Source organism: Microchirus variegatus (genome assembly GCF_963457635.1).
Source record: "Microchirus variegatus genome assembly, chromosome: 8".
Classification (NCBI taxonomy): Eukaryota; Metazoa; Chordata; class Actinopteri; order Pleuronectiformes; family Soleidae; genus Microchirus; species Microchirus variegatus.
In genome coordinates this window covers 11,931,805-11,958,285 of record NC_139809.1, presented here as the reverse complement: position 1 = coordinate 11,958,285, position 26,481 = coordinate 11,931,805, and the positions used below count along the sequence as shown (strand labels likewise).

General features: G+C 41.5%; 1 protein-coding gene across 1 annotated transcript in view; it reads left to right on the top strand.

Moving 5' to 3' along the window:
- Positions 1-26,481, top strand: part of lrp5 (low density lipoprotein receptor-related protein 5) — a gene marked incomplete at its 5' end in the record, with an annotated part of 46,975 nt that overhangs the window by 5,779 nt on the left and 14,715 nt on the right. The window contains 10 exons of the mRNA XM_083893810.1: positions 6,180-6,380; positions 6,495-6,711; positions 8,633-8,701; positions 9,257-9,385; positions 12,230-12,426; positions 12,777-12,908; positions 15,310-15,398; positions 15,481-15,699; positions 16,023-16,111; positions 16,415-16,586. Of these exons, the coding sequence (XP_083749936.1) occupies positions 6,180-6,380; positions 6,495-6,711; positions 8,633-8,701; positions 9,257-9,385; positions 12,230-12,426; positions 12,777-12,908; positions 15,310-15,398; positions 15,481-15,699; positions 16,023-16,111; positions 16,415-16,586 (1,514 nt within the window). The remainder of the gene's footprint in view (positions 1-6,179; positions 6,381-6,494; positions 6,712-8,632; positions 8,702-9,256; positions 9,386-12,229; positions 12,427-12,776; positions 12,909-15,309; positions 15,399-15,480; positions 15,700-16,022; positions 16,112-16,414; positions 16,587-26,481) is intronic.

Sequence of the window (26,481 nt, the reverse complement as noted above, 5' to 3'; positions counted from 1 at the left end):
ATTGCGTTAATGCAGCTCAGAAATGTGAACACGTGTCCTCAAACGACCTCAGAATGTGGTTTATGTGGTCGGATCTAAGGACACATTCGGACCATTTAGACCTGTACTTGGTGCAATCTGGCCGAGATCAGATAATTGAGGACGGATGTTAATACCAGGTCTGAAGATGGTTAAAAAAACAACCAGATTTTCTCTATAGACTTAAGTAGAATGAGATGCTAGCAGAGTTCAGTTTGTAGTTTATGTAGATGAAGTGGTGAATATATTATGACGATAACATTGACTTAAGCTTTTAAGTGGCTGAAATCAGTTTTTTTGTCTTTAGTGAGAGCAAGCCTCTGTTACTCAGGCTTTGTCAGTACCTCAAAAAACCCAAACTATGCCTTTAAAGCTGCTTTTGGTGACATCTTGTTATACAAATCTGTTGAAAAGCTGTATATTCTGACAGCTATTAATGATCTACAGCCCAGAGACACGTGTCTCGTAAATTTAAAAAAACTTCTCTCGTACCTAATTCAACACCCAATCCAATCAGGAGCCAGCGCAAGGCCTCTCTCAGCTTGTGAGCTTAGCCTAAAGACGACAATGCTGATAGTGGAGGCAGCTGTGGTTCAGTGGTAGAGGGGGTCGTCTTTCTGCTGGAAAGTTGTGTGTTCAATCCCCTCCTCCTCTATGCACCGATGTGTTCCTGGGCCAGATACTTAACCTCAAGTTGTTCCTGGCAGCTGTGCCAAGATAATTTACACTGGAGTATGAAGTTTGTTCAGATGTGAATGAGATGGCTCAGTTAATACACTTTCTGAGGCCAAGCATAAACTTCCCTGGTCATGATCTGGCAACTTTGCCACCACTTTCATACCCCAACAGTGAAGAACATGGACACCCAACTCAAACAACTTTCTTGCGCTTTTTAAATCTAATTATAAAGACGTGACGGGGTCTTGGCACGTACTGTCGGGAGTCCAGGGCGAGAGGAAGAAGTGTTTGTCACTGCTGCAGTGTTAATAACTGTGATGTGCATTGTGGTGAGTGATGGGATTTAAGCTAAGAGAACATAACCTTGCAGAACACGTTTGGTGAGGGTGTTCAAGCTGCTATTGATTTTTCGGAGACAAATCCGGTACAGGGACAAAAACACACCCGCTACAAGGTAGTGTGTATTCACTGTCACCTCCTTATGTTCACCGTTAAAGCTGAAAAGGTTCAAATAGTTGCTAAAGATGGTAAGCAAGGAAGAGTTGGAAGAGCCAACTCTACATTTGTTACACAAATCTGTTGAGGGCGAGAGGAAGAAGTGTTTGAGCCATCAACCTCAAGTATTAGCAACCTCTAATATTATTTTGATGGTTCAACACGGTGAATGGCACGCCCGCCAAAGCCTTAGAAATTTGTCTCTTTGGGTGGGCCACCCAAAAATACCTTCTTCCCTCGAACCCCGTCTTTCCACTTCAGAGGCCAACCAATAGGTAATTTCCACGTACGCACACACTTCTCTCCATTAGACTGCACTATATGGGCCGTTGCATCCAGGTTTCATACACCGAGTCTGTTCTTTTGTTTGGATGGAGGCTCACTCAACAAAACAGGACAAGACCTAACACAGGCTGACTTGGAACAGAGCAGCAACTAATGCTTTTCTCGACATGACCATGTAGGGTTTTTCATTTATTCATTAATAAATGAAAACCGGACAAACACACCTTCAGAGAAACCTTTAAATGATGCAACTTTCTTCGTTAAGAACTTCAGAAATCAAATCTTTAATTGGTTAATTTTAGATTTACGATAGGAAGTATCTAATTGTTCTGCATGAGGAAAAGATTGAGGTTGGAATACCGAGCCATACAGATGGTTAGTGACTGAGTGTCGGAATTTGAGTTGGTAAGCAGCATAGCAGCAGGGAAAGGAGAAGAGTTAGGGGCTAGAAGAGAAATCTGAGGGGCTGGAGGGAAGGAGAAGAGATTTGGTGACAGTGCTGAGGAGGAATGTAAAGAAGAGATTGATATCTTTTCCTGTTTGTGTTGCTCTGGTGTGAAACTCGAGTAGGTTCTGTGCTGTTTGGACTTCATCCAAGTCTGATGGAGGGAGGGGGGGAGAGAGACAGGAAAAAGGAGAGGACGGAGAGGAGAAAGACAGGAATGAAAGAAAAACTGCAGGGAGAAGAGAGAGGAGGAAGGCGAACGGGGGATTGTGGGAGAAGTGGAGGATGGAGAGACAGAGACGGGCTGAGGGAACGGAGGTGGAAAGAGAGGAAGTCAGAGGCGGTCTACCTTGATTTCTCTGGTCCACACACATACGCACAAATAGGCTGCATAACTGTACTCCCTATACCCATCACACATTTTTCTTGTCCCAGCTGGGGAGGTGTGAAGAAAATCTCTTCCTTCCTTGCAACAAACACATGCAACCCTCCCCCTGTCTGTCTGTCTGTCTGTCTGTCTGTCTGTCTGTCTGTCTGTCTGTCTGTCTGTCTCTTTCTCCCCCTGGTTCCATTCAGTTGCTACAGTGACAGGACTATTGTCATGTGTACATGCTCACTCTGGTATATGTAACCTGTAAAGGCCACATTATACTTCTACAACTGCGTAATACGTTATCCGACTGCGTAACCACGCAGACCCCTCGAGCCTTCATAGTTCTCCGTCGTGGTGCCGGATACACACTGCAATTTCCCGCCCAATCAGTAGGGGTCGCTATGCAAGGTTGTTGTGCTTCTGGCTACAGTGAGTAATGGCGTCCGAGAGAGAAAGAGTGTTGTTGTTGTTGCAGCCAAATAACATTGAAACAGTGGCCGTTTCTCACATGAAATAAATATTTTTCTTTGTCCTGGAACGCAGTTTTAAGATCATGTGAGGAGAGAAATTAGCCATTTAGAGTCTAAACATAGTAGAAGTAGTTTGGCAGCGACGTTGTCGGTGGTGATCAGCTCCGCCTCTGTGGACGCTCGGTGCGCACAGAGGCCGACACAGAGCAGTGTTATCTCGGCCTGTCCTGAGGACCAATCGCAGCCCTTGCGATTGGTCCCTTGCATCTACGTTGCACCTTGACGGAGTGAGGGACACAACGGAGAGGTTCTCCGACAGGCTCTCTGGCGACGTAGAGGGGTCTCCGTAACTGACGTAGAGCACTTTACGCAGGAGTATAAATTGGGCTTAAAGGACTTCAACGTAGCTACATGTAAACAGGACACCATTACTGGGGTGGCGGCTCCTCTCAGTGTGAACGCAAGCTCCCCGAAGAATGTACACTCTTCAATTTAAGACCAGAAGCCTTTTGGCGAGTGTCGTCTGAAATCTGTTTTTCCTTGCGTCCCTGTCGTGGGCCATATTTTCAGTGAGAGTGAACCTCCCCATTTTAGGCTGATTCTCAGTACAGGGGATTGCACAGCACAGCCTCATACAGACATAGTAAAATTATCATTGGTTTTGCAGTTGACAGTCGTCTCATCCCAGAGCTGAGTTCAAGGGACACAGTTATAGTCTTTAGTCCTTTTCTAGTCCTCTGTACTTTGCATTGCAGAGACGGTATATATCTAATGCTTTTATCTGTCCCTTCCATTCATACACCACTGACACTGCCATCAGGGGCAGCGTGGTGTTCAGTATCTTACCTCAGTAATCTAGAGGAACCAGTTCTCTACTCACAGTGAAGATGGCACTTTTACTCACACATTGTTGCTGAACTTTTTTTTGTATGTGTTTGAGTTTTATTGAATTCAGAATTCAATTTGTGACCTCATGTATCTTTTTAACTTCTTCTTTCGACTTTGAAATGCTTTAGATAGGATTGTTTAAGTTTTGGGTTACGAGTTGCCATCTTGTCTCCACCTTTGTGATAAGCTGGTCCTGGCTTTATGTTGACCTAGGCTGATCTCCTTCCCCCACAACTGTTAGGGTTGGCTGTCTGCACTCGAGTGTTTCTGTTCCCTGAATCTGGGGGTGCACAGAGCAAATGTTTAATATGTATGGATATAATGTGCAATCACACAGAAGCAATTATCTATTATTGCTGCTATAGTGATCAATATCGACCAGCCCTGCTTGAATCTTTTCATTTTTTTCCCAACAAAGCTTTTGATGCATATGCAGATGCATGGCTTTATATTGAAGATATAGATGTAAATCTGTGTTGCTTTAAAGCTGAACTTTGCAATTCTGGTCGTTTTTTTCTTCTGAGTGAAACTTAACCGCTTTATCCTCACTGTAGCTGGCAAACACAAGCCGTGGAGCATGTGAAAATACACATAAATACATAACGAGTACAACAGCAAAAACGACAGGTTGGCATCCGTTTCGCACACTTCTGTCTTTTTCAGTTGTCTCCATCCGTAAAAAGACGCCCCAATGTTTATTTTATGACAGTTGATTTCCATTTCTTGCTTCATCCAACAAAATTTTTATTTGGTTGTTTTCGCCGGCTCTGCCATGAAGAATCATTAAAATAATTGATCTTATAGTCAGTACCTGGCGTGTGTGTGTGTGTGTGTATAAAGGATTTTGTGCTGGTGGCCCTGATCTTGGAAGACTGGTTGTCCGCTTAAAGATGGTATGTAGAGTTGAGACAACCCCAATCTCCCCGCAACAAAACATATAACCTTCACAATCACACTAAAGCTGTTAAATCAGCGTAAAAACACTGCATATTTCCCGATTTAACGGTTCTGTTACATTTTTACAGGCTCATGCCTCTTTCACCTCAAACTTACTTACCCTAAGACGTTTATTTTTCGCCTCCGTCTGTCTGTCTGCATAGTTTTCATTCTTTCCTTCCATGTGAGTAGGACTGGGCGATGTGGCCAAAAATGTTATCACAACAAAGTATTCAAATCACCGTTTATCAATAATTATCACGATTAAATGTCAAATAGTTTAAGTGTGAGTTTTGCTTCTGAGTGAAAGTTGAACAAACCAGTTTATTGTGGTTTTAGGGAAGGAAAACGGACACATCAAGTGTGCACAATTAACATTATATTGAACCCTTGCCATAAAATCGTATGTGTATATATGTATATATGTTTGTGTATGTATATGTGTATATATTTATATGTGTATATATATGTAAACGTATATATATAGTTATAGAATTTATGCCCTACATGTGAGGCTGTAAAAGTCCAGACACTTTCTTAGAATGTGTGTGAATCTCTCTTATTTGCTCCTATTATGCCTTCACAAATTTATCAGAAACAATAGACGTCCGTTACCAAGGATGAATATGAGGCATAAAAGTTGTTGTGGGTGCACAACATGAACCGAGTTCATGTCTGTCACACAATTCCTTTTGTTCTTAATTTCAGTCATTAAAATAATTGTAATGTTATATGTCTTTTTTGTTGGGGGGAGCGTCCATACTGACAGAGGCAGTGTGTCTCAATGCTGTGGGACTACAGTGGGCTTGGTTGTGCCAAACCACAGCGTAGCAGGTCTGCCGCCCTGCCAGCCCCAAACCACAAGCTTCCCCAGAGGCACTGTGGCAGCTGCTGCTGTGACAGCCACTGCCTCCAACAGTGGGAGGACAACATCTCTTGAGTTACCAAGCTGCCCTCACACATAGACACACAGCTACGCATGGAATTCAGACCCTGACATACACATACTTCATACACATACATACTACAATATCTCAAGGTTTTAAATGTGTATTTTAGTAAATACACCCATTTCTTTCACGGACGGGAAGATTAATGTAAAGCATATTGGTGCCTACAGGATCCTTCTGGCCTTTTCTTCTTTTCAGTGGCCTCTGCAGAATGTTACCAGATGGCATTAATGCTAGAAGTTGTATCAATGTTTGACATCACATGGTTGGTCTCTGTTTCAGCAAGTGGCAATCTTATTTGGTGCAAGCAGGTTCTAGTTTTTGCCAAACGCTTGTTTGGAACTTCTGTAACTTGCTGCGAACGTGACTGTGACATGTGGTAAAGTGTTGTATATCACCACATTAAACCAATCAAATGTTCTGATTTTGAAATAAAATATGGATGAAAAGTTTTGCTGAATGAAATGTATGAATGGGTTTAAATGGGTTGAACTTTTTTCCACTATTAACCAATAACACATAAACAGTGTGTAATGTGTGAATTGTCCTCTGTCAGAATCCACAGCTGTAGGATTTCCCTCAGCTCTGGGTTATTTTCAAATGTTATTGTATTCTTACTGAGAATTTCTTCTGCTCTTCAGGTTCACCTCTCCTTCTCTTTGCCAACCGGCGGGACATACGATTGGTGGATGCAGAGAGTGTGCGGGGTGAGTCGGCCATTGTTGTCGGTGACCTGGAGGATGCAGCAGCAGTGGACTTCCTGTATTCCGAGGGCCTTATATTCTGGACAGATGTCAGTGAGGAGGCCATCAAACAGACCCACTGGAACCAGTCATCCAACTGTAAGGCTGCACATTGTCTTCCTTGTGTTTATTCTCCTTGAATAACGAGGAGCAACAGTAATTGCATTCTTCCTCTTGTCACCATTTCACACTGTGAATGTTCTGTGGTTGCAGCCCTTAAAGAGGCACTGGGAACTGGCAAGACTGTGGTAGTATCAGGGCTGGACAGTCCTGATGGCCTGGCCTGTGACTGGTTAGGTAAAAAGCTTTACTGGACAGACTCGGAGACCAATCGGATTGAAGTGGCCAACCTCAACGGAACCTCCAGGAAAGTCCTATTTTGGATGGACTTGGACCAGCCCAGAGCTGTCGCTCTCAACCCCGCACAACGGTAAACACACAAACTTCTTCCATTTAGTTTTGGATTAGCAGACCATCGCCTTTATCACCCATCCAGCTCGTCCTTTATGCCACTTGATCAATGTCAAATATATTTTCGGGCCTGGTATACCTAAACTATATTAACCGCAAAGAGTCACGTCGTGAGATTAAAGTAGAGCAGAGAAGATGGTCCCCTCTGTAGAGTGGTTTGATCATAACACTGACCTCCCTTTGCTCTCGCACACAGCTAGGAGGATCAGCAAAGCCTTCAGATGATAGATTTACAGTTGTGGGTTATTCAGTCCATAAAACGCTCAGTTTGTTTTCCACTCTAATGACTTATGATTGTGCTTCACTCGTTTTAGTGTGGTTTAAGGCCAATTAATAGTATCCACATCCACGAGTCAACTGAGGTCCACGTGACGTAAATGTCGTCATCCAACCCCATAAAGACCTTATGTGGATCTCCATGTGTAGCCCAAACATTGTATGTGTCAGCTGTGCATGCTCCAGGTAAGACAGTATATTGGAATAGAGTAGAATGTGGATCAGCTACTCATGAGTGGAACACCAGGCCAAAATGGATCCACATTTTAGTATGGATGGAACTGCTGGCATGTAAGTCTGAGTGGAACGAATTAGGATACAAAGGTCCACTTGGGACCACTGCAATATTTTTTTAACTTATCAAGGTCATTGTACTTAAACTACACACTGGCTGACCTCCGTGGTCCAGTCAGTAAATCCTCTCCATTTACTGCATTTAATCATTCCTTGTCTTTTCCGAGAGCATAATGGGTCCATCACAATGTAAACAGTTTGAGGCTTAAAGAGACTGAATACCATTTCAGCTTCTGAAGCAGCTTCTATGCGAAGCTAACATTTATATAGATTACAATAACCACAGGGCGGGTCTGTGTTTGGAGTTGTTGGCATATCTGTCGGTCATACTGTAACTGAAGCTCAGACCGTGCAGGGAAGTCTGGAGAACAGACGAATCTGTCCCAAAAACACACTGCGAGCAGAGGGGCTGCAAGGTAGCTGATGCATGCAGAAGAAGCTAATGTGTAATGACATGTTAATAGATGCCCAACTTCACTTCTGTGCAAATTATTGACGTCAAATCAGATGGAGTCATTTCAGACGTTGATTAGAGAATTCTGGCACAGCCCACATATGTATCAGGTGCATAGAGAAAGGTGAAAACCTGTACAAATAATAATTGTCCTCAGGGATAAGGCTAATGAAGGCCACAAGCTGTAGCATGTTGATTTGACAAGTTGTTCTTGACAAGTTGATACTACAAATAGGGCTGGTTGTAGTTTTTTTTAACCATTTTAATTTATGTAACTAGTAAATATGCATATGACCAGAGCAACTGAACAGAGAGAATATGTTCTTTAATTTCTTCACTCTTCTCTCTGTCATTTCTCTTTCTGCTTTGCTGCTCTGTAATTGTCATTTCTGCATTGGTGGCCAAAGGAATGCAGATGTGTCTATCATTCTCAGACTGTAGGTACGCTCGCTCACTCGCCGCGAGTCTGGAGCTCTATCTCTCACGTACGCACACTGCCACAGAATTTAATAAGTAGCATTCAAACCAATAACTATTGGTTGTGTGACAGGTTGATTTATTGCTCTCTCCACGATGAACTTAACCAAAGCAGACCAAGAGTGTAGAGAGTCATTTAGTTTTCATTGAAGATAAGACTTATATATTTTACAAATTGTTGTTTTCTTCGATTTGGGCAAATATTTCATCCTCGTAAACAAGAAACCACATGTGCACTAGCAATGTAGACTATCCCTGGTATATTTAATGAACTGTTTAGATATGCTATATGTTTAAGAAGCACTAAACTCATACTTATTTCCCTGTATTTGTACAACAGTTACTGTATTTGTATTTGCTTTCTTTTTTTTCTATTCAGCTACATGTACTGGACTGACTGGGGGGAGGAGCCCAGGATAGAGCGTGCTGGCATGGACGGCAGCAACAGGTACTGTATCTATATAAAGGCTGCCATTAATATTCCCTTTGCATTCAGGCGTATAAGGTGTCAGTACTTTATGTAAGATGATAAAGGACGGTACGCTATGTAGTTTACGGGTGCTTAAGGAGAAATATTTACTAGAAACACAAGACTTTTGTCGCTATTTGGGAAATGAGAAATGGAAGGAACAATTAATATATCGGAGGAAGATTGGGCAGCAATATGGTCATACATACCAATGGAACTTTAGCAGCTCACAAACTTGGCGGGAGTTTGTCTGGAAAAGCCTGATAAGATATTTTATTACACCTTCCCAGAAATCTCACTATGAAGGCAACTCTCCTGCAGCTGCAGAGAAAATGTAGAAATACAAATGCAAATCATTATCATGTTTTTGGGGTCTGTCCGGTTATTAAAAATGACTGGAAAGGATTACGTACAGACATTTTTGGATGTTACCTGCCTATACTCCCTGTATGTTGATGTTATTTTTCCCTGAAAAAAGGACATTCAGGTGAATGTAAATGGTCTCTCTTCAATCTGTGTCTCTATCTCTAACAGGAAAGTGATCGTAAACCAGGACATTTACTGGCCCAACGGTCTGACAATAGACCTGTTGGAAGATAAGCTGTACTGGGCAGATGCTAAACTCAGCTTCATTCACAGAGCCAACCTCGACGGATCAGCACGGTATGGATCTTTGTGTGTGTGTGGGAGTGAATGTTATTTTATTGCTGGAATTATGTGCACCATACTAAGGCACTCTGACATTCTCTTCGACTCACTTTGTTTTCTGGTCTTCTGGATGTTGATCTGATTATGGTGAATCGTGTGTGTGTGTGTGTCTGTTCAAAGAATCATTTGTTTCACGTTTTTGAGAGACGTCCCACATCATAAAAATGCTCTCGTGCTGTTTTTGTTCTTTGGTCACCAGTGTGGTGGCCAAGTAGCTTCCCAGCGTAATGTAATCCATTGGTTTATGAAATCGTTTTGTGAAGCCTCAGGTTTTGTATTTTGGTCAGCTCCATTTTGTTATTTTTTAAACCAGAAGAGACCATATCTGGAAAAGTGGGGGTTGTCCATCTAACACCTGCAATCAGACACCTTTTGGATAATGATCCCAATACTTATGAAATATAGTGTCATCATAAGTACTACTTACATGCTGATAGAAGGTAGAAATTAAATAAACTGCTAAATAAATTGGTACTCATCACTCTTAAAGTATGGAACGGTAGAATGCCTTTGCGTTTTCACTCTGTTCAGATTCTTTCCAACAGTGGAGAAAGGGAGGAGAAGAAGAGAAAACTAACTATACAGAGAGAATTAAAAAAAAGAAAATACAGAGAGAAAAGCAAGAGCATGGGAGAGTTGTCCAATACAAACACAACTGTGGTATGGAGGCCCCAGTCAAAACACACATAGCTTCACACACTCTTGCAGTGTATCTCCTACAGCTCAATCTTTCTCCATCATTTTCTTAGAGGGCCGTCTACAGTGCAAGTCTGAAGGCATGCGTTTGCCAAAGCCAAACACTTCTATCAATAAACTCACAAGAAATAAATCAATGTGTAAGGAAAAACAAAACCAAAAGGGACCCAGGATCGAGCCTTTGGGAGCACCACTAATGGCCCAATAGTGTGTGAAATGTGAAATGGATAAAACCTTTCACATTTTTGCCCCTTTTTATTCACATTCTAGCAAATTTTGTAACCAGGCTACACAACATGAATAGTCTAATATTAACTACACTATTGCTTTTACACCAAGGTAAAAAATCCAAAACCCTGTCCCTGTGGTGGCAGGAACCTGCTTTTTGCCATTTATTCCTAATGCCTACATTATTCCTAATGTAGGCATTTTAATGCTGACGGTTAATAGGAATATTGTGAGTAGCATTATTTTTGGTCTGGATAACCGTAACCTGAATTGTTTTGTGTTCCATGCCGAGATATGACATTGTTGTAGTCATAAAGTCACACGAGAGACATGCATCGAAGAAGGCGTCTTTCATTTGAATTTAGTCAAAAGCTTCGAAAAAGGAATAATTTGCCTGCTTGCTAATAAATTTTTGCACACGCACTCACAAAAGCTGAACAGAGCTTTGAAATCTGGAGTTGTTTAAATTTGTTCTTTCTTTTTTTCCCTTTAACCACTGCTGGCAGGCACCTCTGCTTTTACAGCGTGCACACACACACACACACACACACACACACACACACACACACACACACACACACACACACACACACACACACACACACACACACACACACACACAGGACTAAATATGATGATTGATGAAAGCCAGTTTCTACTGTGTTGATATTCTAAATACAGGCCTCTTTGATCCTGTGCCTATGTGCGTTTCTGTGAGTACATTTTCCTGTAATTGATTTTTTAAAGAAAAAAAAAAAGCTGCTCACCCCCTGATCAAACCTAAGACACACACACACGCAGGCAGACACACTTCTTTAACCCGTAATGCTTTATGTAGTTGTTTGGCTTAGAGGATAGAAAGAGCATAGTTTTGCTTAGGCTGCGGAATCTTCCAATATCTTATTTTAAAAAGAGAGTCTTATATAAAACATCTGCATGTGTTGTTGACATAAAAGCTACTGATCGCGTTTGCCATGGAATGTGGTCTAGGTATTAATGGTCCCTAGTGGAGCATTCCTAATGTTTTTTTTTTGACTGTTCTTTTTCTGTCTCCATCAGGCCACATTGTCAGAAGATATTTTTTTAAATCCACCCTTTCCCCTTAAACATTTTCTCAATTTTTACACCGTTTCATAGTTTTATTCTTTATTAGGCAACATCTTGTGTATTTTTTCATTCTGTTAGATGCACGTTTCAGCTGAAGGAGTCAACAGCAGCACTTAAGTGTTAAGGCTTGGGGATTTGTTTCAGCGCAGTCAGCAGTAGTTGCTATGTTATTTTCCATTTCTTTGCTTTTGTGTGTTTTGTGCCCACCTCCAAGTGAACCTGCATGTGCTAAGGTGGGTGTCGGGCTTGGTATCAAATTTCAGTACTTTTTTTTTCTTTGGTTCTGACCAAAATATGACTCTCGCACCGAGTAAGAATCAACACACTTTTATGCTGTGGGTTTTTTCAGATGCAATGTTGTTTTTTTTTAGCGGGGCTTAGAACAGAAACATTTTCCAAAAAGTTATTTTGGTATTTGTGACCAATGCTCACTGGCACTGCTACTACGGCAATACCCATAGACTGAGGTTGCATTTAGGCCGGAATGTGCAATTTTGATGCCAGTTTTGGCATGAAGTTACAATGTAATGTCATGCTGTTATGCACTTTTGCACTTTTGCCACTCTTGCAAACTCCAGTGCAATTGTGTTTTGTTTTTTTGGGGATAAGATGGAAACTTTAAAATTGTGGAAAGCTCTTTGCTTGGGCAGGACAATATGGCCATAAACCTTATCACAAAAAAATGGCTTATTCCTGGCAGCATTCAATCTCTTGTTCCCAATATAGTGCATTCAATCATACAGTTGTTACTTCTTTTTTGTCCTGCAGTGAAACAGTGGTGGAGGGCACCCTCACCCATCCTTTTGCACTGACACTGTCTGAGGACACGTTATACTGGACAGACTGGCAAACCCGCTCCATCCACGCCTGTAACAAAAACAGCGGAGACAAAACCAGAGAGATACTCAGTGGGATTTACTCTCCTATGGACATCCAGGTCCTGGAGAGCTATCGACAACCTCACTGTAAGTTGGACCGTTTCATTTATGTACGGTTTCATACATACGCTCAAGGATGATATCGATTTTCCAGCTAAATATAATCTGGAAGTGACCCGAACATTGTCATTGATCAGTTATGATTCATAATTATATAGGGTACAAATGCAACTAGTGACACTGAAGTGTTTTGTATTGAACCTTTCAATTATAGGACATAAATAACAATCTTATCTGTAGCAACATGTAGTATTTAAAAAGCGTCCTCAATATGCTCTGTATAGCGTTCTGTGACTTCCTGTTTAGAGGTGCTAATCATATTTTCTCTCCCCCTCTCTTTCCTTCCCTTCCCCTGTTTTTTTTTAATGTCATTATAGTCCAGACTCCCTGCATTGACAATAATGGGAACTGCAGTCATCTCTGCCTACTGTCTCCAGTCGACCCTTTCTACAGCTGTGCCTGTCCCACTGGTGTCCAGCTTAAACCAGATGGAAAGACGTGCAAACCAGGTACGAAACCTCATGTACAGTATTTATGTCGAGAAACAGGATGATGGAGATGGATTGTTTTCATGTGAAATGTTGTAACAGCCACTTAGACTCCGCTAGAAATCACAACATTCAAACATCCCTTTACATAGAAAGGTGAACGTCTTACAATAGGACAGAGAAACTCAACAGTTCCCACAAAGAGTAAAGCCTTGGTGACATTTGAGAAAAAAAACTAAAACGTATCCTGGGAATATTAAAAAAATGCAACAACTGTAGTCATGGATACATGTCTTATACTAAAGGTCACAGCTTTATTAGAAGAGTTTCTGTGAGGAGGGGTGGATGACTTAATGAATGGACAGATGGGGGTCCTGAAGAGGCTCCTCCATTATGGCGACGACATAGTTCATGAAATATAATCTTGAGCTAACAGTTGTTCTGACACTTGTCAGATTGCTCCTTGTGAACGATAATTTAATTAGATTAGATTAGTCTGTTGACAGGTGTAAATATGGTTTTCAAAAAAGAATCATTCTTTTTCCAGAGCTTTTAACTAATATGATATTTCAACGTGTGCAATGTCTGCGTGTTCTAAGGAGATAAAGAGGTGATAACGACCTTGCGAAATCTAGAAAATGTACTTATATTTTTATTAAATGTTGAACCGATAATCACCCACTAAAACGTCCTGTTGCAGACCTCGGTGTAGACCAGTATCTATCATCTCTGAAACCCACTCTACTACCAGAGTGAGACTCTATAACGGTTCAGCCGCCATGTTGATTCCCACGGTGCTGAAACAATAGGGTCTTATTCAGCAAAAACAAAACACTGTTAAGAGTGCGTCTGATTGTTCGACTGCGTTAATGTGAATGTATTGAATTTGAATGAAGCATGCCAACAATCACTCTGCCACTGTTGACAATAAAAACAACAGTGCTCTATTGTGTCAGCCAGCTATGTGAGTGTGTGAGTGTGTGTGTGTGTGTGTGTGTGTGTGTTTGTATTTGTATTTGTGTGTAAGTGTGTAAGTGTGTAAAACCTTTTCCTGTGAGGTTATTGTGTGTGTATTTAGTTTTCAGATTAGGTGTTAGGTTGGTTTAGGTTAGAGTTGGACATTTATCTACGATATTTTAGGCCAACAAACGCTATGCCAATGTCCTCACCACAAATCTGAGGCAAGTAAGTGTGTGTGTGTGTGTGCGTCTTTGTGTCCATGCTTCTAATTTGTTTTGCTTGGCTGGTTAAATTGAAGGCGTTTGTTATTGTGCTGGCAGCAGAGTGTGTGTGTGTGTGTGTGTGTGTGTGTGTGTGTGTGTGTGTGTGTGTGTGTGTGTGTGTGTGTGTGTGTGTGTGAGTGTGAGTGTGAGTGAGTGTGAGTGTGTGTGAGTGTGTGAGACTGTCAGGAGTCTTTAAGTGTCCCAGAATGAAGTCAAGCGATGAGAAGAGTGGAATCACAGATGCTTTCTCTCCATCCTTTTCATTCTTTCCATTCATTTATCCTCCTTGCCGCAACAATTTCGTTAACAATGGTGCACCACTCTATGTCCAATCTCATTGTTGCTGAGGCTAATAGATGCCAGATTTTGATTGGTTGTACATTCTACAACATATTGTGTTTACTTTTCGTGGTAGGGTTTTATAATCCATATATGTTGATGGAGCTGTTTGAAATGCCAGTATTATTTCTGATGTGCTCTGTCTTATGATTCGGATGAATTGATCTGATATGGGAGACAGAGATGAGAAGAAAGATGAGGCAGATAGGGGAATACAATAGGAGGAAGAGAGAGAGAGACTTGAGCTGCCATAAATGTGATCTCTTTAAGAGTCAGAGGTGTGAAAGACAAAGAAAAAACAGTTAATTGTCTCCCATGAGGTGAGTTTGGCTTCTGTTAAATCAGAACCAACAGGCAAACACAGTGAAGGATCCCTTGGGCAAACAGAACCCTTTGTTTCCAGACTGGTTAGACCAAGAGGGAGAGACGAAAAGTGATTATAGTCGAGTTTGGCTCAACCTTGAAATCTTCTTCACCACAGAGAGGTTAATATTGGACTGTGGGGTTTGGCTCTAATACCAAGTACTCAGACTTGGAACTGCACGATGTTGCCTTGATATCTATTCTTTAAAGACACGAGCTTTGGAGAAAATAACAATTTTCCCAGTGGGGGAAAATGTCTGCTTTTCGTCAAGTTTTGAATGGTGCTGACTGAGCTGGTGAGGAGTCTTGGATACAGTATGTGTGATGGGCTGCTCTAGGTTTGTAGTAGTCCAGGCCTCTTTGGTGTATTCCTGTAGATTTGTCAAATTATTGTGTCTCTGTGTTAGATTTTTCACTTTATTTTCTCTCCTTAGTCCCCGTCGCCTGGTTCATTGTGTCTCATTCTGTGCGTGCTGTCTCTTGTCTTGTTTATTTAGGAGCAGAGCAAGTCTTGCTGCTGGCGCGACGGACTGACCTGAGGAGAATCTCACTGGACCTGCCAGACTTCACCGACATTGTGCTACAGGTACTGTACGCACTCACAAACCTGTTAGGGATTTCATGGCGCAATGTCATATATTCATAATTTTTTAACCTTATTTATGCAGGTTGATGACATCCGCCATGCCATTGCCATAGACTATGACCCGGTTGAGGGTTATGTCTACTGGACAGATGACGAGGTTCGGGCCATTCGGCGATCCCACATTGACGGCAGCAATGCCATGGTGCTGGCCACCTCAGAGATCAATCACCCAGATGGCATTGCTGTGGACTGGGTGGCCAGGAACCTGTACTGGACTGATACTGGCACTGACCGCATTGAGGTGCATCTTATTTATGAATATACGACTCAAATTTATTGTAGGTGACAAGAATGAAGGACAAATAAGTGCAGTAGACATGTTTTTTTTATTGGCTGCAGCTCTGATCAGTAGTAAATGTGATCATTTTGCTATCATGATTAATCTGGCAGTCTATTCAAAAGGGCTGGCACCTTTTCCAGCACGACATTATGATGCAACATACATCAGTTTGGGACAAGGGACTGATTTGAAAGATATATCCATAGTTACATGTTAAAAAAAACATGTATACCTGCTCATTTTGGTGAAAAAGTGTTCAAAATTGTGTCTTTGTGCTGTTTCAGGTTACCAGGCTGAATGGAACCTCCCGGAAAATCTTGATTTCTGAGGACTTGAATGAACCCAGAGCCATTGTCCTGGACCCTGTTAACGGGTAGGTACAGGAGTTACATATGACACTATGACATACTTTGTCTAAATATATCAACCAAACTTGAGGGCATTTGGATGTTCATGTCAGTCAGTCACAAGACAAACTTTTAACGATGAATCAGTTTTAGAGACTGATCCTGCATCTCAGCACTAAAGCTGACACCCTAGAAGGGAAATTGAAGGTCTTTTCAACAACATGTCAGCTCACTGATTAAACAACAGTAAATACGGTGTAGATAAATTATATTCTATTTGTTCCCCTTCCAAACAAGAGTGTAGAATTTCCCTTTGTTGTCTTTCTCAGTTACATGTACTGGACTGACTGGGGTGAGAATCCCAAGATCGAGCGCGCCAACCTGGATGGAACTGACCGGCTGGTGTTGATCAACAGCTCTCTGGGCTGGCCCAACGGACTGGCACTGGATTATGAAGCAGGGAAACTTTACTGGGGAGATGCTAAAACGGACAAGATAGAGGTGAGACGCGGCAACATCAACTGTCTGATTATTTTCAGCGGGTTCTTCTCAAGCTCTGCCACAGATTTCATACCATCGTCTTATATTGTTGTCGCCTGGTCTAGTCTCTGCTGATCAAACGTGATCTGACCTGTCTGCTCTAGTTTGGTACAGTCTGCACTGGTCTGGTCTGACCTGTTGTACAGAACCCTGGGCTCTGACGTCACTGGAAGCAGGCTATTGTTTCCACCGCAGTGTGTGCTTGCAGCTGCATGCATGCATGTGTGTGCAAGTGCACATTAACCCAACAATGCATGCATGGGTGAGTGGTAATCAGCTGTTTGTCTGCGCATACCGGACTTTATGGATGATTGCATCAGCATGCAACAGCACACAGCAGCATAGTCAGTGCAGCAAAGAACCAACACTCAAAGTTATGATCTTTTATTTCAGGAACTTACAGGAAAATGGCCTTGGTATCATATAAAACTCTGGCGGGGCAAATTAGACTATGGTGGGCTGTCGCAGTCCAGATCATTAATGGGAAACACTGTTCTTTGTCGAGCTGTGTGCAGTCAGTACACTGACCTGTGGGTCCACTGGTCCATTATAAACCTGGTCCCACACGTCATAGTACTTTTGATGTTTTTATTAGCCAAGAATCTGTTGGGTCTCATTTCACATGAGAGTAGATGATGCCCGTGTTTTCTCAGGTTGGAGTTTTACTTATTGAAACCTGCAGCCACTTGGCCCTCAGCTAAACCGAATACTTTTCTTCAGTCTTAGATCTGAACAGTACAGTTTACATTCTGCCAATCACATTCAGTCAGCATTTCAATGGCTTTGAGCTATTCTATTCACACATTGCTGACACAGCTCTCAATTTTTATTTCTCACCCAGGAACACGTCAACATCAAGTTGCTAATCGGTCATAATGACCTTAAACACTCAAAGTCAGACATTCAGTATGTTCCCATGAAGTTAAGACTAGCCACAGTTGTAGCTCAACTATGCTGTTCAACTGGACTACTGCCTTTGTCCCAGTGTCCAAGGACTTGCAGGGAATTTGTCCATCTCTTCTTCACTAGTTGGTGATTCTTGTTCAGCATGCTGCTAGTTTTATAGCACGTTGAGTGCCATTTCATGTCTTCCTACCATCCAAAAATTCAATTCTATTGTTTCTGGGTACAAGCCAGGGGTGGGACCATATTGAGGGTCATTTACACTGCACTTTTCTATAAAGCCAAGTTCACACAAGATGACGTGTCGTACAGCTCAGTGTGCCAGCAGACTCCTTCGCTTTGAAACCTTCGCACAGGATTAAAACTCCCGTCCACTGCTTTTCACTACTTGGTATTCTCAACAACCGTAAGAATAATAAGAAAAAACACTCCTGAAAAACGAAAGATTTCACCCTTTGTGTGGATATTTTTCTCCATTTTATTAACGTGCCTCAGAAAAGAAAACGGTAGCAGTCCCATTGACATGTCTGGTTTAGATCACGGGAGGACTCCACACCCCAGTCTCAGAAGCTGAGGACAACAAAGTGAGGCAGGGTTGGGGGGGTGGTTGTTATTCCTGTTGCCCTTCCCCCTCTCACCAAGACTTCTATAGCTGCTTTAAAGCAGGTGTTCTCCATTCTCCTTCACTCTCTCAGGGTCTCACACTCGGTTTTGTTAGACATCACCATAACTCTACGATTGTCTCATACTATTTTCTACACTGTATTTTTGTTTTCTCCTCTTCCAGATTGTTACAAACACTTGTTTTGGTCACTTGTTTTGGTGACTGCAGTTTTTGTGATTTGGTCACTGTTGTTACATCTGCAAGAAGTGGACACGTTTTCTGACGTTAGCATATTTTCACAGCAGCTGAGGGAGGGAAGAGAGAAGACTAGACCAAAATAGTGAATGCCTGAGCTTTCTGGCTGAATGCTTACCAATTGAAAAGGGGTGGCTGCTCCTTTCCTCCTTCTCTCCCTCGCTCCCTCCCTCTCTGTCTCTCTCTCTGTCAGGGTGAAAGGACCCACCTCAAAGGGCTTTTTTTTCACATTTCAGCCTTGTTTTTATCCTGTTGAAAAGAAATTGCTGCTGGGTGTGAAGACATTTCCATTGTACGTCTGCTTGCGTCCCTGTGCTGCTCTCTCGGTGTGTGTGTGTGTGTGTGTGTGTGTAGGCAGGCTGATTTAGGTTTGTCAAACATAAAGACTGAGGTTGATTATACCTCAGTGACAGAACAGTGTTTACACTGCAGGGCAGCTGCAGTTCATTATAGCTTTGATCTTGTACGTGTTAGTTTTTCTATCATTTCCATGACCAAAATTAGAATTGAACTTCACACCGTTAAGAAATACGAGCAATGACACGTTCAGTCGGATTTTTCAGGTTCTTAAATGTGAATATTTTCCTCCATATCACAAAGGAAAACATCAAAACTGTTTGTGGACATTTGAGAACATCATAATTATGTAAGGTTTGGGGTGCAGCATTTCTCAACATTTTTAATTACTTAATTTATCAAGCCATCCACCATAAAGGTGTGGACTTAAAATCGTGTCCAAAATGCTTAAAAGATGAAGAACATTTCTAACGATTGATGACTAATGGCACGGCGTCTAGTAGTTAACGGATTTTCATTTTCAAATATGGTCAATCACATTTTTGTAGTGGTTATAGGGTCAGATCTGCCGTCTTACAACCCAAACTTTTAAAGCTGCATTTGGTAATACTTGAGTAATAGTTAATGCTGAGCTTCACGTTTCTGCAGGTTGTTAAAGCTCAAATGTTTTGCGGCTACAACTCTCTGTACTGAGCGTCTCTGATCAGAGTTGCACAGACTTTAAGTGTCTTTCCCTTTTCTGGTTTTCTTTGCAGCGTGGGCAGTTGTTGCCAGTGTTGAAGTAGCAGGTGTAGTGATGCAGCCAACTGAGGTACAAATCATATGCAGCACTGATAGGGGAACCATTGTACCATTACTGACAAATGGTAGCTATTTGTACATGTAAATCCAAAATACTGTTTATAGCTCATTTATTCCCTGTAAAAGTCAGTAAACATAGCATTATGGGATCTGTCTTTTGCATCATGGTTAGCACAGGAGTTGGTGAGATAATGAGATGTCGAACAGTTTTGTGCGCTTAGTGGGGAGTGTGTGCAATTGTATGTATAGCACACAATTTATTAGTGCTTTGCACATGCGTACATACTATACTTGCTGTTACTTGGATTGTATCTATACTTGAGACAGTTTCGCGCGTGAGTGAGTACACAAGTGTCAAAGGTAGCCAGTCTGCCAAAACAGCAGAAAAGTGAGCAGCGTTTTACCGTCTAAAAGAGAGAAGAGAGAATGATAAATGACTGAGACAGACTGAAGAATTTCTCTGAGATTTCTTTCTCTCGCTCTCTCTCTCTCTCTCTCTCTCTCTCTCTGTGTTTTCAAGTCTTTTTTAAAGAAATCTGACTCCCCCTCTGCAACCTTCCACCCAACCCCCTCTTCTGTGAAAAAAACCCTCTGAAGTTACCACAGCCCCCTCCTTTTGAAAAGAAGTATGTATATGTGTGCGTGCGTGAATGTGCGTGCGAGTGCTTTGACTGACTTGACTGATGTGTTGCTCTCTCTCTGCACACGCACACACACACACGCTCACAAAACGGCTGCTTTGTTGTGATTATGCAGATCGACTGCATAGTACCATTCAGTCACACTGAGGAGCCATATGGTAACTGCTTGTGTGTGTGTGTGTTAGAGGTGGTCCTTCGAGAGCAGTGAGGTGTATATGGTGGAATTTCCCCTCGCTGAAAGCCCTGCATCCTGCTTCCACAGCTTCTCTGCTCGCTAACATATGTTCACGTCGGTGTCGGAATGTAATCAAGCACATTTACACATTTCCTAGTACTGTGTTTTTTTTAAATAAGGCCGAAGGAAAACAGTGAGCGCACATCAAACGTTTCCCACATCTGGAGTAAAACATTCAAAACAAAACAATGTTTTGTGTGTCTGAAGGTTTGTTTGTACAATGCATAAATGTATACACGGTATAATCAAACCTTTGTTATAGTCCTACTGAAGAAAATACATTGCGACATATAGAGGCACCTTGTTTTTGCAGTTGTAGTCAATTTTACACTCAAGGTATGTGTTTATTCAAAGAAAACACTGTTATATTGTAGCTACTCTTCAATACTTGTACTAATGTACTAATGTACTAATTTACTTGGGGGCTGTTGAAGGCTCCAGGTGCAGGGGTTGTGCACAGCACAGTCAGGGCTGATGATGTGTCACTACCTCAAGCAACTAAATTAAAAAAACAAAAAACCTTGAACTATCCCTTTAATGAAACACTATCAAGCCTGTTGTGAAACTGGGTGCCGTGACATATAAATACACTGTGTTCTGTGTCGGTACATTAGAAAGTCATGAAGGTGACTTACGGCTGTCGACATGCTGACTTTTTTTTCCAGAAAATCAACGCTGTGACTTAAGTCCTCTCTGCCTTTAATAGCTGCCTGGCAGATTCAGCATAACTGAATAGATCAATTAAAAGAGCAATTTAAATGAAGTTTTATGTGGACACTAGCCTCTGAGTGGCTCTGCGCTGCCCCCCCGATGCTTTATCCCCCAGTGAGGGCCGTGAAACGTGATTGGAGACGGCTTTGTGAAAGCAGTGGAGGCGCTCTTTGCTTCAGTGGCAGTGGTAATAATGGAGCAGGCAGCCAAGGACAGGGAAACACACATGTAGGAGCTTTAATGGAAAGAGACAGCAAGCAAACTGAGTTGTCTGGAGACGTTTGACGGATGTACTGTATGTACTATGCTTATGACTAAAATAGAAATGTTCCTTAAAGCTCCCATATAACGGATGTACGAATTTACGAAATTTTTTGGTGTGTATCTGCGCCATTACCTCGTTTATGAAGCCCTGAAGGTTTGAAACAAACTGCTGAGTATGCTGTGTTTTATTGTAATCTTGGGCTCAGCGAGATTTTTGAAAAAAAAACGGTCCGGTTACGTAAACAGAAGTTCTCCTGAACAGCAGATCCTCCTGCTCCGGGCCCTAGTCCGGGCACATCCGGTTGCATACATTGAACCGCAGAAGAAGAAGAACGTCCGTTGTGGAGGTGTTTCACGAGCGACAGTGTCTTCTGACTCTGGGTCTGACTCCAGGTCAAAGTCATAAAAGGGACTGCGGCGGGGAGTCGTGACAAAGCTATTTTTAAACATTGTTAAAACAATGTTTTGATAATGAGTAGCAGTGCATCCACAAATCCAGAGGGGGGAGCTGCGCTTCTGAGAGCTGGTGTGCTAATTGCGTCACTTCCAGGTATTGGCCAATCACATGACAGTTGGGAAAGCGTTTGCTGGCTGGCCAATCACAATACAGTCTGTCTTCTGGGGGTGAGATTTCAGTCTGAAACGACTGACGAGAGCTTCTGTGAGGAGAGATTTCTCTCAGCTCATTTACAGCAACTTAGAGGTTTTTCACCATAAAAACAAGTTAATGTATGTAAGTAGACCTCAATAATTCATATATGTCACATAAGACCACTCTATGGGTGCTTTTTTGTTGCTTTTTTCACAATTTCAACTAGGTTGTTCAGTTTTTAATGACACAACACAGCACCCGCAAACAGGAAAATTACCAGTGTCTTACCCACAACTTGCTTCTGCTGCATTCTTACAACACATTGAACACATACGTTTTCTGTTCCCTCTTCAAGTAATATATTTTTATACCATATTATAAAATAATAATGTTCATTTCAAGGCTGAACTGGAACGACATCTTGACTTAGAACCGGTACCAAGAAGTTTTCCAGAAATAATGTAACATATAGCACATGTAGTCTACAGCAGCACTGTATTTTTATGAGGACAAGCTCTGCATTAGACGATACACCCCCTGCTGTGTAGCTTTCCTGGGTTTCTACCATATGGTTAATAAATAAGTATAAACTTTAAGAACTAAGAAGAGTCTGTGTGCAGCTTTTCTGTTTCAGAAATGTTTAGATAGGACTTGCACAGACTCTTCTAATTCACCAACAGCATGCTGTAGCACTTAAGCGGCATGAGCCATGGCAGACCGTTATCTAAATCTCTTGTCAGCGTGAACGGCGACTCTCCGTACATTTGCCAGCATCTGATTATTTGTTCTCTTGCTTGCAGTGTAGTCCCACACGTGGAGTACAGCAGTTTTCTAGAGGAATAGGAATGGGTCAGACTGCATCACGAAGCTTGGATGGTTTTATGGAAAAAATAATCATGTAGTCACTTTTGATATATTATGTATTTTGGCCTTTCCTCTTTGGCATGGCACAGTCAGTCAGTTGAAAGGTATTTTAATATTTATGAAATGCTACATTACCCTGAAGATTCAGATTTATCAAATGGCCGTCGGTCAATTATCCTGTAGGCTGTGTTTAAGCGAAGACAAAGTCAGTGTTGTACAGTTGGCAGGATTTGTTGGCATTATTGATCGCTGCGTCATAGAGCAGTCGTTAGACAGCGTGTGCTCCTACTGGTTGTTCCATTACACCTATTCTGCATGCAGTTCCTTTTGCTGGAATAATTCCTGGCAACAACTTCCTATGCTGAAAAAAAAAAAAAAACATTAGAAAGGGGAATAAAGCCTAAAACAGAGTCAGATAATAAACACATGTCAATATCGGCAGAGTGCCTCAGAGTTGGGAAGATTGCCTCTGGTCATCTGTATAAAACAAGTGTGTCTGCTGGTGCTTATCCGATGAGAGTCGAACAGAACAAAGAATATTTTAATAACAATCCACGGATTAAACTCAACAATAGACAATTTTTCTCGCCATTCTGCTCGCTGCGTCGTCAACAAACAGACGAAGTTCAGTATCAGAATCAGACCGAGTTACACCCTGAATTTGTGGTTCATTAACACAATTACAGAAATAAAAACAAATAAATCCTCTGTGTACATAATTTAATCTAGTCAGGCTGGTGAAGAAATAGTGCAGCACCAATCTTTTCACTTTCTCTTTTTTACTTTTTTTTTTTTTTTTTCCCTATTCTCCATGCTGCACATGATCTCCTTCTATCCCAATGCCTCGCCTAATATACTTAATGCCTAACATATGCACAGGAGTAGTATAGTAATATGTGTATAACATGTTACAGTACTGACAGCTCTAAAGGTATCCTGACAGCATTCTACTAAGTCATATGTTACTAATCTGTCTGTCAGACCCAGTTCACTGGAGATACATTTTGTCCTACATCAAACACCATATACGATTTACATCATCAGCCTGGTCGTGACACCACTCTGCTCATGACCCTTCCCTGAAATGTTTCCATGGTAACTGATCGAGCAGACGGTGAGGGCAGCTCACAGGTCAGAGAAATAACCGAGACACCTGTTGTTGCTCAGCGTTTTCCACATTGTCTCCTCTCCTCTCCCCCTCCATCCTCTTCACCCCCTGTCTCGCTGCTGGATATAAGCTCCTCCATCCCTGTTACCACAGAGTGACAGTAGCTGCGTGTCTCATTTCCTCTGGGACCTCAACCCTCTGGCCCACATCTGTGTGTTTGAATTTTGCGGCCGATCTTTTGCATGCCATTAGAATGGTAATATTGTGGTCTGATGTGATCTCTGTTGTGGGCAGCGAGCAGCAGCTATTAGCCCACAGCTATGTGTTTGTATCTGTGGTGTTCCATGCAGATGAGAGACTCACCAAAGACGACAACTTATCTTTGAATTCAAAGCATCTTGAAATCCTCAAAAGATCTGAAATGTTTTTAACGTTATTAGACTATCGTATTTGCAACACTAGATACGGCAAAGCTCTTCCCTCACCCTTTATATTCATTCTGGGCTACTTAGAAAACATGGCAGACATTGTGGAAGAGGCTCATTGTATTTTACATAATAATGAAATAGTAAATTGTCACACAGGAACTTTATAATACAAGTAGAAGCTCTCAGCATTCAAATGGCGACTATTTGAGATAAAAAAAAATATTGGTGGTGGTGGCTGCTATTACTCTCATAACAACAAGGTTTCTCCTTGGATGAGTTGAGTGTATTGTCTGTCACACATTGGTTAGTCTCAGGTTGCACATTCCTGAGAAGCGCTCCCATTATGAAACACCCACACAAGTAAACACTCCCAGGGTGTCTTTACATTCACTGTTTGCTTAAAGAGGAAACAGATAGCACCCGAGTCTGTGTGTGTGAATGTGTGTGTTTTCTGCCTGCAGATCAGCACGGTCTCAGATTACCAGTTTGTCAATTAACATTATCACTGGGCATAGTTGTCATACTTCTAATTCCTATTGGAGGCATTTTTATTTGTACATGCACAAGTACATTTGTTTTGCAATCTTACGACAGTGTAGCAAGTCCTGTACAGGCAGCACAGACATGCCAAAACACAATATGACATGCAATAAAAACATGCCTGAATAGTGCGTTTCGTAACTTCATACTTGAAAAGGTGCAGATCCAGTACAGACTCTGTATATATATATATCAATTAAATTAACTGAATTTTTTATTTTATATAGCACCTTTCCATACATATAAAAATATATATGTATGTATATATATATATGTGTATGTATATGTGTATATATGTATGTATGTGTATAGATGTATATATATATGTAAATGTTTATGTATGTATATATGTTAACATGTATATATATATACAGTAAATATATATAGTTTATTTTTCAATTTATGTATATGTATATGTAAACGTATATATGTATATATATATACAGTAAATATATATAGTTTCCTTTTTATTTTAAAAGCAATTTAAGCTGTCTTTACACATTTTCTACACTAAACTACTGATCATCAGACCTAAATATAATATAATTACCAATAGAATAAAATACAACTGATGAGTGTGAGCCTCCCATGAAATGAAACTGATAGTGACTGAGTTGAAGCATATGGGAGTTCTGCACTTGGACACAGTGTATTCCTCAGTGTATTCCTCATTGGTACAAAGTATCACAGTTCTGGGTGAAACTCATTGCACTTCTGCAGGATTCCATTCACGCGGTGTGATTCATTATGTTTATCAGAGAATATCCGTATGTGAACCGTCCCGACGTCTCCCTGCGTGTCCGATGAGACCTTTGTCACTTTTCTGTTTGCTCTCTTTCTGCCTTTTTGTCCTTTTTTCCCCCTTGTGTCTGTCAAGAAATGAGACGTTCTCACACCCGAAATGAAAAAGGACGGGGAAAGAGAATCACACTCCCAGTGCATAATTCTTCCTGAAAAAGCCAGCGCAAAGAAAGCGTGAGCAAGAGAGCAGGAGAGGGCAGAGAAAGGGAGTCCCTGCCATCTTTTCACTGGGATGGCCATATCTAATTGTGCCACAGTGATAAATGAATAGGTTTTTTGTGGAAGGGTCAGGAACCTCCCTTGGATCAGAGGCCCATCAAAGTGAATGGCTTATTTTTTCTGTTTGCTCACCCCGTCACCCCCACCATTTCAGTGGATATTTAAATGAGCATTCATTAAAAGGGATAGCTGCTCATCAAAGCCACAACATTAACTCTGGTTTAGACAGGTTTTGTTTTAGGTATTATTATCCTCTCCAGCTCATGGAAACAGGAGACTGTGAGTTCTGTAGTTAATGACAGTTTTAGTGATGACAAAATTAAATCAAAGTGAAGTCAGGCCCTTTTTTCCAAACTCATCGGACTTTGTGTTTCCTTTTGTTTTCATAAGAACACACAGAGGACTTTTTAGCCTCCTATTCAACTACGTCTATTTTTCTTCCATTTCCATTTTTGTTGTGTGACAAGCAAGAAAGACATTGTTTCTGTATAACACAGAGTGTATTTAGGGTAACACCTATATCAAGGGGAGCTGTGGGCGATGATTGCATCCCTTTATTCCACAATAATTAAAGTAAAAGCCACAAATCTGAA